The following is a 14,843-nucleotide window of genomic DNA, read 5'->3' as shown; positions in this document are numbered from 1 at the left end:
CTTAATCCTTGTAAATTTTAAAGATTTAGCTAGTAATTATCCTTGGTATTGATAGTCAAAGCATTAGACTGATATCATTGTACATTAGTTTACTTACAAGGGTATACATAATAATGTACTTATTATCGAATATGTGTTGAAATAAGCTCTGAGAATATATTTAATACATCTATCCCTATCGAACATTAATATTTCTTGTTCGAATATATATTCTGTTGAGGAATTTAATGTCGCAGAATGGGGAATTGGGATCCGATGAATGTAAAATCTTTGAATTTGTATATATAATAATACTTTGAAGTAATTGGAGTTGTTGTTCATTGTAGATTAAACTGTAGATGGTCCCAGCTGGATGTGAAGATGATCTGCATTTGATACTGAGATTGTCGACGTGTACATTTTTAATTAAATCACTCACCAAATGTTGGTTGTTCCAGGTCGTACGTGCCGCCAGCCCCGTACTGTTGAGGGTTATAACTTTGGGCGCGTTCCTCGTCTACTGCACGGTGAGTCTTTTCAACCACTAATTACTGGCGTTTGCTTCGCGCGATACTCATTACGTAACGAAGAGCGAAGAGTAGTTCGTGAGGAGGGTCGCCCGGAGGGGGTGGAGGTGACTGCTGTTCTGATTACTGGTGCGGCATTCGACATACAAAAGGGTGAGCGGTGGCAGCGGAGACGCCGGGGGTGTCAGCCAATTGTAATATTTATGAAGGGGGGACCGGGAATTTATGCGATTCCGGAACTTTTTCTAATTGAATCACACACAAAAAAAAACGAATACGACGACGACAAGGAAAAAAAAAAGGAAACCACATCATCCACCGTAAATCACAACTTTTTCTATTTCGCACCATTGTTTTGCGCGAATTATCCCTCGTCATCCATTCCCTTTACTTATTAATGCTACCGCTGCTTTTTTCTTTTGTTCATCTCACACGTGTTAAGACAACATAACTTTTTAAGAAGTTTGTCAAGGAACTTCAAACGTGAGGGACGTAGTTTGCGCTATTTTTTTGCGACTATTCATAAATTCCTACTACACAAGGAAGTTTTCAATTTTTTTTTAAGTTACTAAAATATTATTATGGATAAAACCATAGCATATGCCACTTTCATATGCATTTTATGGATCCGTTCTATTTATTATAGTTTCTGAGAAAATTAGACTTTTCGAGCGATAAAAATCCTAATAAAGCCACAATTCCATTAATTAATTAATATTCCAAATTCAGTTAGAGGACTCAGGTTTTTTGGTCTCTATTGGCAAATTACGTGATTTATATTTTGAATATATGCTTATATGAGATATAGAGTAAGAGAATGTGAGTGTATATATGTATATATATATATATATATGTATATATATATGTATATATATATNTATATATATATGTATATATATATGTATATATATATATATATNTATATATATATATATGGCTGATCAATTGCATATATGATATATATATATATTTATGTATATATATGGAATANTTATATATGTGCNTATATATACATATAGCANANGAATATATAATATATAACTATATGTATATATATATATATTAATAGGGGGAAAAGGGGGTGAATTCTAATATATATATATATTATATGTATGTATGATATATATATATATATATACGTATATATATATAAATATCACATATATACAAATAAATATATATATATATGTATATATATATATATATATATATGTATATATATATGTATATATATATATAGATATATATATATATATGTATTCTGAATTGTGGCGTGTTCAATGAGACATTCATACATGAAAGGTTTTTGTACTTACTATGCAAGTTCGGAGTTTGTAGTTTAGGCAAATGAGTTATGTGGGTGAAAATGTGAAACTAGGGAGAGAAAAAAAAAGAACCACCTGTGATGCAGAACGTCAAAAGCAGCTTTTAGCAGAGATGGAAATGAAATAGGTTGTGGTGATGTTTATTTCCGTTACCATAGGACAACAGGTTTGTCGCTTGTTCGAGCATTGAACGTATACCGCGGTACCTAGTCTGGACAGGTGAAACGGCCGTTCTAAAGGGACTGTCAAAGGGAATTTCCCAGAACCGCATCAGTTGTCCTTTATTTATGTATCCTTGTCTGATCTCATCGATGAAGCAGCAGAATGGAAAAGGTACAAGTAACACAAGTAAAAGAAAACAAAGGGAACGCGGACGTCGTCGATCGATACACCCTCATGCGCGTAATTAAATGGCGGAGCCCTTCTCAACCCCACGAGTTTTCAATTAGCTCGCTTTCACATTTTATTTTTCTCTGCTTGCATTCAAATTAAGTGCTTGAATCAAATATTAATGGAGAGAACGAAAACAATCCCACTCGCAGTTTTTTTTTATCTTTTTTTTACTTATTTAAATCGTTGCTCATTGTGAAATTTTATTCAGTTTACGATGCATATAGCTTTTCATTATTTAACCTCAACATATTAAATGTTGAATATAAAAACAATCATCATCAAGAAGACGAAAAATATCAAGAAAGAACATCGAAAACATTTGTCTTCCATCGCATTGGTTACTGAATATAGGGGTAGTCACATATGTGCCCAAAGAGAGCTGCAATTCGATTTTAATATTTTAAAAAGAGACACATATAGATACACAAATTCCATTTATTTTTATTTAATAAAATTGCATATTTTCATAAGACACATAAAAAATATAATTATGAAAAATAAAAAAACATTGGTAATAAATCTCCTTTTATCATTTATATCCTCCAGATATTTGCTTTCAATCTGGTTTTTCTTTCAAATATATTTAAATCACTTTGTAATTTTTATTACAACATTTAGTTCTCTTTTTTGTATCTACATACACATTAATTAATGAAAAAAATGTAGGATAAATTTATTTGAAATTTCAATTAAATAGTAAAAATTAAATTATCCTTAAACTTACTTCTTTTTTACGATTCGTTATATAATCATAAAGCAAAAGTATTATAGGAAATGAAATAAAAAAAAGGTGCACAATAAAATAATAAAACTTTTATATCCATCTCTATTTAACTCGGATTTGTCATTCTTTTATTTCTTAATAAAATATATATATATAAATATATATAAAAATCGGGGGATGAAATTGAAACATTAGATTCAATCTGAAGTTTGGTCNAGTTTACGAGTATTTTATCGAATTATACTAGAATTTTATGGATATAAAACAAATATTTGCTTGCAATTATTCAAACGATAATATTTATTGTAACCGTTTCGTTCCATTATCTTTCAGTTGAGCAACGCATGGGAATTATATCGTATTTAATTGATTTAAATCATGCGATTATTATTTATGAGTCGAGATCCGTAATTCAGTGTTGGATTAAATGTTGGATTAACGTTTATTACCCGTCGACAATTACCGTCCATGTATTAAACGTAGCTGATCAATTCAAAGACTATTATCATCACGTTTATTAACAATATTAATCACATCGTTTGATATTTATCATTTTGTTTAACAATGAGTTTAACACAATTTCAAGTCAATTGATTTAGTTTTGAAGACATACATTTCAAAGCAAATTTCTGTAATAATACAATTCCAAATCTCTACTTCTATACACTATTATTGTAATTATATAATTCAATTTTCAAAGAGTTAATTTTTTTATCTTCAATTTTGTTTTGTAATGTTTTTTTTAGACTTTCAGTTTGATTATTTATGAATTAGTCTACATAATTGGATTTTCAGTTTTTAGGTTGAAGTGATTGATTTAGTCTTGACATTTTGAGACAAGAAAAGAAATAGTTTTTTTATAATAAATGATGAACAAAATTTAGTTCGTAAAATAAATTCAATATAAAAAGAGTGAATGTTGTTTCCTTTAGGATCATTTATTTTTCTTTTTTAATAGAACAATAGTTAATTGTGCTTGTTTCGAAGTTACGAAACTTTCAGGAAGTGAATACATTTATCAACTGAAGTTTTTTTACCCTTGTTGCAAGATCATCGTCATGTATCCAAGGCCGAGCGTGTACACCTGCACTGCAAGGATCTGGCTTCGAGAGATTGGCTTTTCTTTAACCTACGGAGCTTTGATGTTGAAGACCTGGAGGTGAGTTATGCTGAAAAAGAAATAATAGGTTATGCAATGTTGTAATTTTGTTTAGGATTTCGGTTATTTTTCGCGTCCGCTCCGCCAAGGCTGTCAAAATCACCGATATGAATCTGATGAAGCGTCTGGGAATCATCGTTGCCATCTTCACTGTATTTCTGATGATCAGAACTCTTGTAGCTCCACCGATAGTGATTGTTGGAAGAACTGCTGATGATTTGAAGGCTTACCTGTGCCGCACTGATTGGTGGGACCATTCCTTCAGTATTTGTAAGTAAATTTTCCTAATTTCTCGGTATAATGGTATGAATCTGAATGAAATATTTTTGAAATCGTTAAATGTTTCCATTCACTATAATCCTTGAAGATAATCGAGACAGGAGATAAATCCGTTTTTTTTTTCATTTAGCTCGATCCAATTTATGAAGGAGTTGAACTTCAATACTTAACCAATCTTCTAGGTGTATTTATATCACGTTTGATTGCAGCATCCCCATTGTGATTATATTCCAGCGCAGCAAGTGGATTTCCATAGATTTTTATTTCTGAAGACGGCAGTTCCATTGGATATGTGAATGTATACGACGCAGCCGGAAACCTTCGGAGAAGCTCCGATGAGCTTGGATTTCTTTCTATTTACTCTCTACATCTTCTCCTTTTTCGTTTTTTTTTACCCTCCCAATGCCAGGAAAGCGCAAATCTGTTCAATACTACATCAATGCTGTTGATGCGTTCGCTGAACCCGGTCCATTCGCATTTCAATGTTCCACCCCCTACTACCACCACTACACTACGCTTCATCCCTTATACGATTTCATTAAAATTTATGATGAGGTAGATTGTTCTTTTCCAACGCAATAATGTTTTATCGACGACTCGCGATGCTCCCCTAATTGCAATTCCTAAATTGCTGATATCGCATTCTTACGGTGCCAAAGGATGCAACACGTCTCCAGACCAATTTGACAGTGGAAAAGCTGTATATCAAAAAGGGAATTACTTTCCAACCCGCTGCTCAGGTATAATGAAACTTTTTTTTATAGAAAAATGTTGCTTTTGTTCAAAAGTAAACAAAATGTGTATATTTTTTTGTAGTTTGCATTTTTAAAAAGAGCACTTCAATTTGCATTCCCTGCATTTTTCATCATTTATTTGGAATGTTAAATAAACACGTGCTAAAATAAACACAATTATCGTACATAATATAATGAATACACACTATTATAATTGGATATACTTCTTTTTTTTTATTTTGCCCTTTTCATGTTACATAAAACAAATGAATAATCTGCATACTGATGTTACGATAATAATGTTAGTTTATAGCAATTCGATGAATCTTTGTTTATTTAGAATTTGAAGCGTACTGAAGTCTGGTTTATTTACTTTAAACAAGACGCATCAATTTCTTAGTATGATTAATTTGATACCTGTTTGGTTTTGGAATAAACAATTTAATTATTGATTCATCGACAGGCTTTTAAACATAATATTTAAGGAAACGCAAAAACGTAGGTATAATCAGTTATAGTTGAAAAATTGTTGCGTGATGATGTCTAAGTATTTTGATGTTGCTGAAACCAGCCAAGAAATGTAAGTATTTCAAGATTATAGTAGTTCAAAATAATTATAACTTCTTTACCATTAGTGTTGAAGCTAGTAAAGCAAATCCCGATTCGCAAATGGACATTGTGAAATCTCCGATTGAAAATCTTGATGAGATACATCCACATCCTATTGAAGCTTTCACTAATCATTGCTCATTTGGACAAACTATTGAAAATTTGCCAACTGTTACTGCGAATGTGCAATTACGTGAAAATCCAGGAAGAAGATTTTTACCTTCGAGAAGAAAGGAAACCCTGGAAGTATTCCATTATTGCGAGGTGGAAGACCAACGTAATAAAACAGGTAGTTCACTTATTAAATACAAAGTTACAAGATTTTTTTTTCTAGACGACTGTTGTTGCATAAAGGGACTAAAATTAATAAATGTTTTTTTCCAATACTTATGGACTAAATTCTCCTGGAAAAATTAGATTCTACAAATTACATTCAATTTATCTTCGCAATCACATTTAGTAATACAATTATAAAAATCACAAATATTCAAAGGATATCCATAAATGAGCAACTTTTACACAAATACTCAATTATCTTCAATAATTCACAAATATTTCAAGGATATCTAAAAATTATTAATTTTTTCAAATGTCCTTAATAATATACAAATTTACAAGGGATATCCGAGTAACTTTTAGACTTATTTTTGATAATTGACAAATATTCGAAGGATATCTAAAAATGAGTAACTTTCTCAAAAATCCTTAAAGGACAATTTTAAGGATATCTAGAAGAAAATATTAAACAATATTAATCGCGCTTACATCATCCACGTTAATTGCAAGTTATAATTAAAATCACATAATGTGTCACAATTAATCAACAAATTTAATCTAATTATGCCTCACATTATGAGTGGATTTCGATAAATCCTACCACTAAAGAAGTTTTTAACGAATTTGAATTCACTAACTCGCTGACCACCATTCGAACTACCAGAAGAAAAACTGCTCCGCAAATATGTCAAAAAAAATTAAATTGAACATGAGTTTCTACGACTTTGAAAACATCATCGAAAAGATGTAAGTATTCAATAAGTAATTTCATTATACATTACAATACTAATTATATAATGGTGTTTTTTTCAGCGAAATGGAATACACTAGCAAGGATTTTCGACGTTTAAACAGCAAATCTTCAAGTGGTCGCACTTCGGAATCTTCTGAGGCTGATTATGGTAATATTAATTAACTGAAAAATAGTTTTCTTTTTCATTATTTTGTTTTAGAGAGCACCCAAGAAATTTCGAAGCCAGTTGTTCCTAGATCGAAGGTTAAGAGTAGTTCGAAATGCTGCTGCGAACTTTACAAACTTGAAAATATACATACCAGTGAGTTTGAATCAGGTAACTATAGATCTTCGAAATATTCATAACAAATCTTAATAATATGTTTTATAGAATTTTCTAAGGACTTTAAATGTCCTAGGAAACATAAGAAGGAATTGAGAGAAGTCAGCAATTCCACTCAGAAGAACGCTACAATTTCAGAAACCACTGTTCTTTAAAAAAATATGTACTTAATTTTTTATTGCACCATTAGATTATTTATTATAAATTGAATGTAATTTTTAATTATTATATGAAATAAATATTTTTATATTAACAAAAGTCTTCATATTACACCAAATAATCTCATTCATTGTGGACATTGATAAATACATTACAAATCTATTTTAATCACGAATAATCTAAGTTTTAATTATAATTTATTCAAATTAGTTATCACAATTACTCATTTTTTAATAATCTTCAAATTATATGATTAAAATTGGTGACCAATGGAATTCATTTAAATTTACTTCAGTCAATGAATAAATTTTGTCATACAACCATTAAGAAGCAATACTTCTACAAATCAATAGCAAACCATAACTTCTATTAAAGCTGTTAGAATAACTGTCCAAAAATGTTCCGAAAACCAAAAATGACATCTAAGTTTTATGTGTGGGATGAACTAGAACAACTGTAAGTATTGGTATTAAATTAAAATAATAATAATTCATTAAAAAAATATTCCAGAGAATTAGAACTTACAAATAATAACCCTCAAACCTCAACTGGAGGCTCAAAATTTTATGATGAAGCTTATGCTATTCTTCACTTGGAATCTGAAGATGTTACTACTAAGTCAAGTTTAGCTGCAACTACAAAAGCAAGTACGAGTGAAAACTTAGAACCTAGGCAAATGAACAGTGCTTTTACTGAATTCAAACCATGGCTCTCCAAGGTTATGTGTGACTGTACTAATAAATGTAGTAACTGCGTACAAGATATAGAAGATTTGCACAAAAACAAGCAAGAAACAGGTAATCAATGGTTTTCAAAATATTAAATCATTTTTTTTAATTTAAGAAATGTTACAGGTCCAAAGAAAGGAAGAAATATAAGTAAAGCTTTTAAGAAAACTTTTCAACGCAATCGTCCACAATAGAAGATTTTTTGTATGATATATAAATTTTCAAATAAATTGTATTTCTATAAAGTAATAATGTTATTGAACATATACTGTAAGTTAAATATCTTTAAATTATAAATGTTCCGGTTTACCCATTATCAAATCCATTTTCGTTTCCAATTACTGCAATTCTTTGGTAATTGGAAACTAAAATGAATCAATAATTTAAAAGCCTCGTGTAGGTCAGTCGAATGTACTATTATTACCAATACCCGCCACTCCAAACATCACTTACTTTCAATTAACTTCCGTACACTGAGTTCAAATAAATCGTTTTTCAATGATAATCCTTCATTCCATTAATTCATCATAAAATATTCTCATTATATTACAAATATTTAGTTGATAATTAATTATTAGTCAATAATTAACCGATTTTTTAAGATTGATATTGATGAAAAGTCCTCTATACTGGAGTTTTTATATATATCATACTTATTACTATAAAAAAAAAATAGAATCATTCATAATTTGTTAAATGAAAAAGATGAATCATCAATGGGGATTCCAATTTACAAGCTTTCTGATTGACCAAAGGATTGGAGGAAGGATATTGATAACGTCCACTACTAAAGTGTAGTAAATTCAAATTATTTCATAGTGAGAAACCGCGAAAGCAGAAACATACCTATTACTGTTTAGATAGTTCATGTGAAAAAAAAGGACTCTTAAATTTCTTTGATAAATCTCTAAGTTACAACATTCTGAAAAGATGTAAGTCTTCATCTTTGTACTTATTACTATAAACAAATTAGAATCATTCATAATTTTGTTGGAATAAAAAGGTGACTCATCAATGGGGATTTGAATTTACAAGCTTTCTGATTGGTCAAACGATTGGAGAAGGGATATTGATAACGTCCACTACTGAAAGTGTAGTAAATTCAAATTATTTCATAGTGAGAAACCGCGAAAGCAGAAACATACCTATTACTGTTTAGATAGTTCATGTGAAAAAAAAGGACTCTTAAATTTCTTTGATAAATCTCTAAGTTACAACATTCTGAAAAGATGTAAGTCTTCATCTTTGTACTTATTACTATAAACAAATTAGAATCATTCATAATTTTGTTGGAATAAAAAGGTGACTCATCAATGGGGATTTGAATTTACAAGCTTTCTGATTGGTCAAACGATTGGAGAAGGGATATTGTACGTCCACTACTGAAGTGTAGTAAATTCAAATTATTTCATAGTGAAAAACGCGAAAGCAGAAATATAGCTATTACTGTTTTGATAATTCAACTAAAATAAAGAACTCTAAGTTCCAAGCTTCTGAAGATAGATGTAAGTCTTTATATTTATTTTATAAATTTATGAAAGATACAAAGAATCCAGACTTTGTTCATGTGTCATCCTTTTTACTATAAACAAATTAGAGACATACATAGTTTCTTAAATGAAAACAGATTAATCATCAACTTGTCGGTTTATAATTGGTCAAAACATTAGAGAAGGGGAATTTTTAACTCCCACCACTGACGTGTAATTATTAAAGGTGAATTTAAATTAATTCATAAAGTGAGAAATCGTTGAGCTATAAGTATATCTATCAGTGTTTAATTAGTGCAAGTAGTTTCAGTTAAGTGCAAATAATATGGTTGACAAAGCTCTAAGTTATAAAGAGTTAAGAAAGGCTCTGGAAGATATGTAAGTTTTTAAATATTATTTCATATTTGGTTAACTAAGATTTCATTTACTATGTTTATACAGATATTCTAGGAAGCCTGAAGCTTCTGGTGGTAATGCCACTAAAAAACCAGATCGACCAAATCAAACTGACGAAGTATCTGAAGCGATACACAATGATGACATTTCGAAGAAGGATAATGACACACCACAAAGCCAAACAGGTAACATTTAAACCATATCCAAACAGGAAATAGTAGCTACAATAAACTTCTTTCAAGGCATAATTCCCATTCCTCCACCATTACCGGAAGTGGTCTCAGATCTATTAAAACAAAAACCAAGTATAAAACTTAAAAATGTAAACCTATCGGAACAATTGTAAGTCCAAATATTAAATTTAATTATATTTTCTTTTAAATTTGATTTTATTTCATAGGCAGTATAAAATGATGGCAAATGTTCATAGTAGCAACATCAAACATGCTGCTCATGATGGAGAACAAAGCGAGACAACTGTTAAACAAACCAGCAAGACAACATCAAAAGTAGAAAAAGTTGCTGCACATAGTTCTTTAAAGTGCAAAATCTCTCTTCCTCCACCACCAACTGAAGATACTTTAAAAAAAGTAATAGCTACTTTGTCAAAAGTTCCACCGACTTTACCGAATACTATTAGATACAATTTAAATAACCTTCCAACGCCAAATTTGTAAGTACACAATATTTAATTTAATTTTGATGATCAATTATTTTATGCAAGCATTTTTTGTAGGCTGCGTAAAACTCCAGAAATATCTGAGAAGAAAATGGAACAAGCAACACCACTGCTCAAACAAACTAGTGTACAGTTTGTGTACAATGAGGATAACAAAGCTAAACCTACAATTTTGAAAGCTACTCCTACCCCAATCATGGAAAAACCCAAACCAGAGTTTTCAAAACTAATGTAAGTGTACTTTGTTAAAAGTAATTTTGAAGATTAATTATTTTGTATATATATTTAATGTAGTTTACGCAAAACTCCGAATCCACATGACAAGAGACAAGATCTAGGAACAATTTTACTTAAAAAAGTTGATGAAAAAGCTGTTAGCAATGAAGATAAAAAAGATGTTAAAACAACAATACAAGGTATAACTCCGCCAATAATGAAGAAAAATAAACCAATGATTTCAAACCTACTGTAAGTACTTAATGACTCTTTTAATTTAAATTATGAAGATTGTTTGGAATTAAATTACTGTAGGCAAAGTAAATCATCTGATTATACCATCAATCAAAACACCGACCAAACTGTAAGTGCAGATCAAAAACTTTGCAAAGAGGTTCCCGAAGATGAAGATGTTAATACAACAGTTATGCTTGAAGGCATGATCCCCATTCCTTCACCAAAACCTGCAGAGACACCGGAACCGGTGTTACTTACACCACTGTAAGTTCTTAATATTTATTTTAAATTTAATCATCAAGACTATTCTATATTTTTTTATAGGAAAGAAGAACTAATACTAGATTCTTTTGACGATAACAAAACCAACAAACCAGATGATACTATAGAACAAACTCTAAGCGAGGAGGTTCCTAAGGATGAGGAAGTTGCTAAAATTGTGATGATCCCCATTCCTTCACTACTATCTATAGATATATCAAAATCACCATTAATAACCCAATTGTAAGTTCGTAATTTTCAATTCAAATACAACGATCAATACTTTTCTACATCCATTACATATAGGCAACACAAATTACCAATGGAGTACACTGACAGTCACAAAACTAAAAAAGTAGATGAAACTAGAGATAAAACACCATGCGATGAGATTCCTAAGGATGAAGAAGTTGCTAAAACTGGCATAATACCAAATCCTTCACTACTATCCATAGAGACACCAAAATTAATGATCCCATTGTAAGTTCTTAATTTAAAATTCAACGGTCAATACTTTTCTACATTAATTACATATAGGCAACACAAATTACCAATGGAGTATACTGACAGTAACAAAACTAAAAAAGTAGATGAAACTACAGATAAAACACCATGCGATGAGATTCCTAAGGATGAAGAAGTTGCTAAAACTGTCATAATCCCCAATCCTTCACTACTATCCATAGAGGCACCAACACTAATTATCCCATTGTAAGTTCTTAATTTAAAATTAAACGGTCAATACTTTTCTACATTCATTACATATAGACAACATGAATTACCAATGGAATACAGTGACAGCAATAAAACTAAAAAAGTAGATGAAACTACAGATAAAACACCATGCGATGAGGTTCCTAAGGATGAAGAAGTTGCTGAAACTGTCATAATCCTGAATCCTTCACTACTATCCATAGCGACACCAAAACTGATAATCCCATTGTAAGTTCATAATTTTGAATTCAAATTAAACGATCAATACTTTTCTATATTTATTACATATAGGCAACATGAAATACCGGAAGCTTCTGGCAATAGCACCAAAAAATGGGATGCTAATGAAACTCTTTATAAGGAGGTTGAAAAAGTGGAAGAAGTACCAACAGACATGATCCCCATTCCACCACCATTACCTGTGGAGACATCAAAACTAGCGATTTACAACTCACTGTAAGTACTTATTGGCTACTTTATTTGAAATATTAAACTTTTTTCCGCGCTTATTTTCTTTAGACAATGTGGATTACCAAAGGCATGTGATGATACCATCACTAATAATTCAGAAATTGCTGATACTGATGAAATTGTCAGCGAGGCTATGAACAAAATAGAAGAAGCTGGTATTACAATCAATACTGAAAATGTAATACCCGTTCCTCCACCTCCAACTACGGAAATGGCTTCACCAAATGTAACATTGTCGATTAATCAAAGTATTACCAAGAAAGTTCAGAAGGAGCGCAGAAGAAGTATCAAATTGAAGTCTAGAGATATAGCAAGAACAAGCTTCAAGTCTAAGCGCAAACCAAGACTTAACATTGGAAACATACAAGTCATGAGACCAGAGTCTGCAGGGACTTCGTCTGAAACAGAGGCTCCAAAGAAATCATCGAAGAAAATTGTGAAGCTTTTCAAAAAGATTTTCAATAACAAACGCACTGAGTAATGTGTTTTATAATTTCAAGAATATTCAAAATTTTATTGGAACTTATTTGTAACTTTCTAGTATACTTTTATATTATCGTTTCCTTTATTATACCTTAATAAAATTTAATCACATTTAACCAAAAATAACCAATCAAATATTACAAAAATAAAATTTATAATTAATTTATTTATACCAAAACTGTTCAATGTCTAAATTTCCATATCTATAAAGAATAGAAAACAAATTTCACCAATGTAATAAATTTTTTTCTGGTATGAATATTTGACGGTACATCATCAATTTATTAGCATTATTATATTTTACATTTTTAAATACTTTACATGTAGTATTGTAATATTTTTTGATGCATCTATTTATTTACATGTTGCTTTTTGTTTGTCTATATTTTTTTTCTGTTTATTGTATATAAATTTTCTTCATTTATGTTCATTTTGAAAAGTAATATAGATGCACATTTGTCATCTATTGTTTATATAATCCATTGTAATCAATTTGCTCATTGCAAAGTATTACTCATCATTAGCCAATAACATTAATTTGATTGGCCGATGACTATACTTAATCCATGGAGAAGGGGTACTAACAAATTATATAATCGAGGTATAAATTGCAATTTAAAAAAACTAGTGCAAGTGAACTTCCAAGATCACCATGTCTGATACAGCATTTTTATTGTCTGATTTATGTGAGGAAATTGAAGAGATGTAAGTACCCAAATTTTCTTTTCAATAATCAATAATTGAATTTACTTTAAGTGATCAAACTATAAATCAGGAATTGCCTGATAAAATTATAACCCAAAATACAGATGTCCAAACTAAATCCAATCTAAGTACTACTAAATGTAATCTGGAAACTACTAAATGTGATCTAGAAACTATTGAAACAGTTTCTGATCCTGAGCCTAAAGAAATTACTGCAATTAACATGGAAAAAATCATTTTTCACACTCCTCCACCTTTGAAGAAGGAGACTCCAAGAACAACTGTATCTTACCTTTTGAAGCCTGAACTTGTTATGGATAACCAAGTACAAATGCGCAAAAGAAAACTTTGTAGAAAGCCTAGGCCTGGATCTAAATCAAGATGCAACGGCAAGCGTAGTTCGAAAATCAATATAGGAGGCTTGCATCTCATTAGAACTAAAACAGGTACTAACTTTTAAGTTTTTACATTATACTAAAATATTTTAATATTTTTTGTTATTTAGAAAACAAAACTATGAAGGGAGAGATTTCTAAGAAAGGGGAGAAATGTATTAAATTTCTGTCGAATATCTTCAAACGCAAAGATTCTCAAAAAGAGTAAAGTATCAATATTTGCTTATAATATTATATTCTTATAATACTTTAGTTTGGTTTGTTAGTGATCTTATATTATAAAACAATTATTTTGAAATAAAATTAATGTTCTATCGTTTATAACAATAAATTTTCTGATTGTTTTAAAACTTTAAAACTTCTTTGATTTTTTTTTATTCATACCAAACATCTAGGAGATCAAAATTCAGAATCAATTTTCTTTTCATTATTCACTTACTCGAGACGATAATCAATGTACATATGATATTTATATGCGTAACAATACGCTCGTAAAGAAAATTTCATTATCACCTTTGACAATTAATTTTGGTGTCAAAATTCAACGCCGAATAAGATCATTTGTATCCGGTGTTGTATTAACTTTATAAACAATGTGATGCAATAAAAGGGAAGGGTTCATCGCCTATTTGAGCAGTCAGACGCAACAGTGCTACACCTCCTACAAGCTCAGTCTAATTTGACCAGTCACAAGCAGTTTCAAAGATGTCTTCCAATTTTGAAGTCAAAAAACATAGCATGTAAGACTTTATATATAATTTATTTTTATTATTATCATAAACTTACAATTTATATAATTCTATTGACTTTAAGCTTTAAATATTTGTT

General features: G+C 30.2%; 1 protein-coding gene across 1 annotated transcript; it reads left to right on the top strand.

Moving 5' to 3' along the window:
* Positions 1–237: 237 nt before the first annotated feature.
* Positions 238–4,682, top strand: LOC108560645 (probable G-protein coupled receptor CG31760). Its single transcript, XM_017918287.1, has 5 exons — positions 238–261; positions 339–506; positions 3,998–4,107; positions 4,163–4,377; positions 4,621–4,682. The coding sequence occupies exons 1-5, from the start codon at positions 238–240 to the stop codon at positions 4,680–4,682; spliced, it is 579 nt and encodes a 192-aa protein (XP_017773776.1).
* The last annotated feature ends 10,161 nt before the right edge of the window (positions 4,683–14,843 follow it).

Source organism: Nicrophorus vespilloides, unplaced genomic scaffold (assembly GCF_001412225.1).
Source record: "Nicrophorus vespilloides isolate i.1.1-1 unplaced genomic scaffold, Nicve_v1.0, whole genome shotgun sequence".
In the NCBI taxonomy this organism is placed as follows: Eukaryota; Metazoa; Arthropoda; class Insecta; order Coleoptera; family Silphidae; genus Nicrophorus; species Nicrophorus vespilloides.
Note: the sequence above shows the minus strand (reverse complement) of the source record. Positions and strands in the feature narration are given on the sequence as shown.

Coding starts and splice junctions, on each gene's coding strand:
- LOC108560645 (XM_017918287.1), top strand. CDS start 238: ATGGGGAATTGGGATCCGATGAAT. Junction 262..338: donor GGAATTGGGATCCGATGAAT/GTAAAATCTTTG, acceptor ATTAAACTGTAG/ATGGTCCCAGCTGGATGTGA. Junction 507..3,997: donor CGTTCCTCGTCTACTGCACG/GTGAGTCTTTTC, acceptor CCTTGTTGCAAG/ATCATCGTCATGTATCCAAG.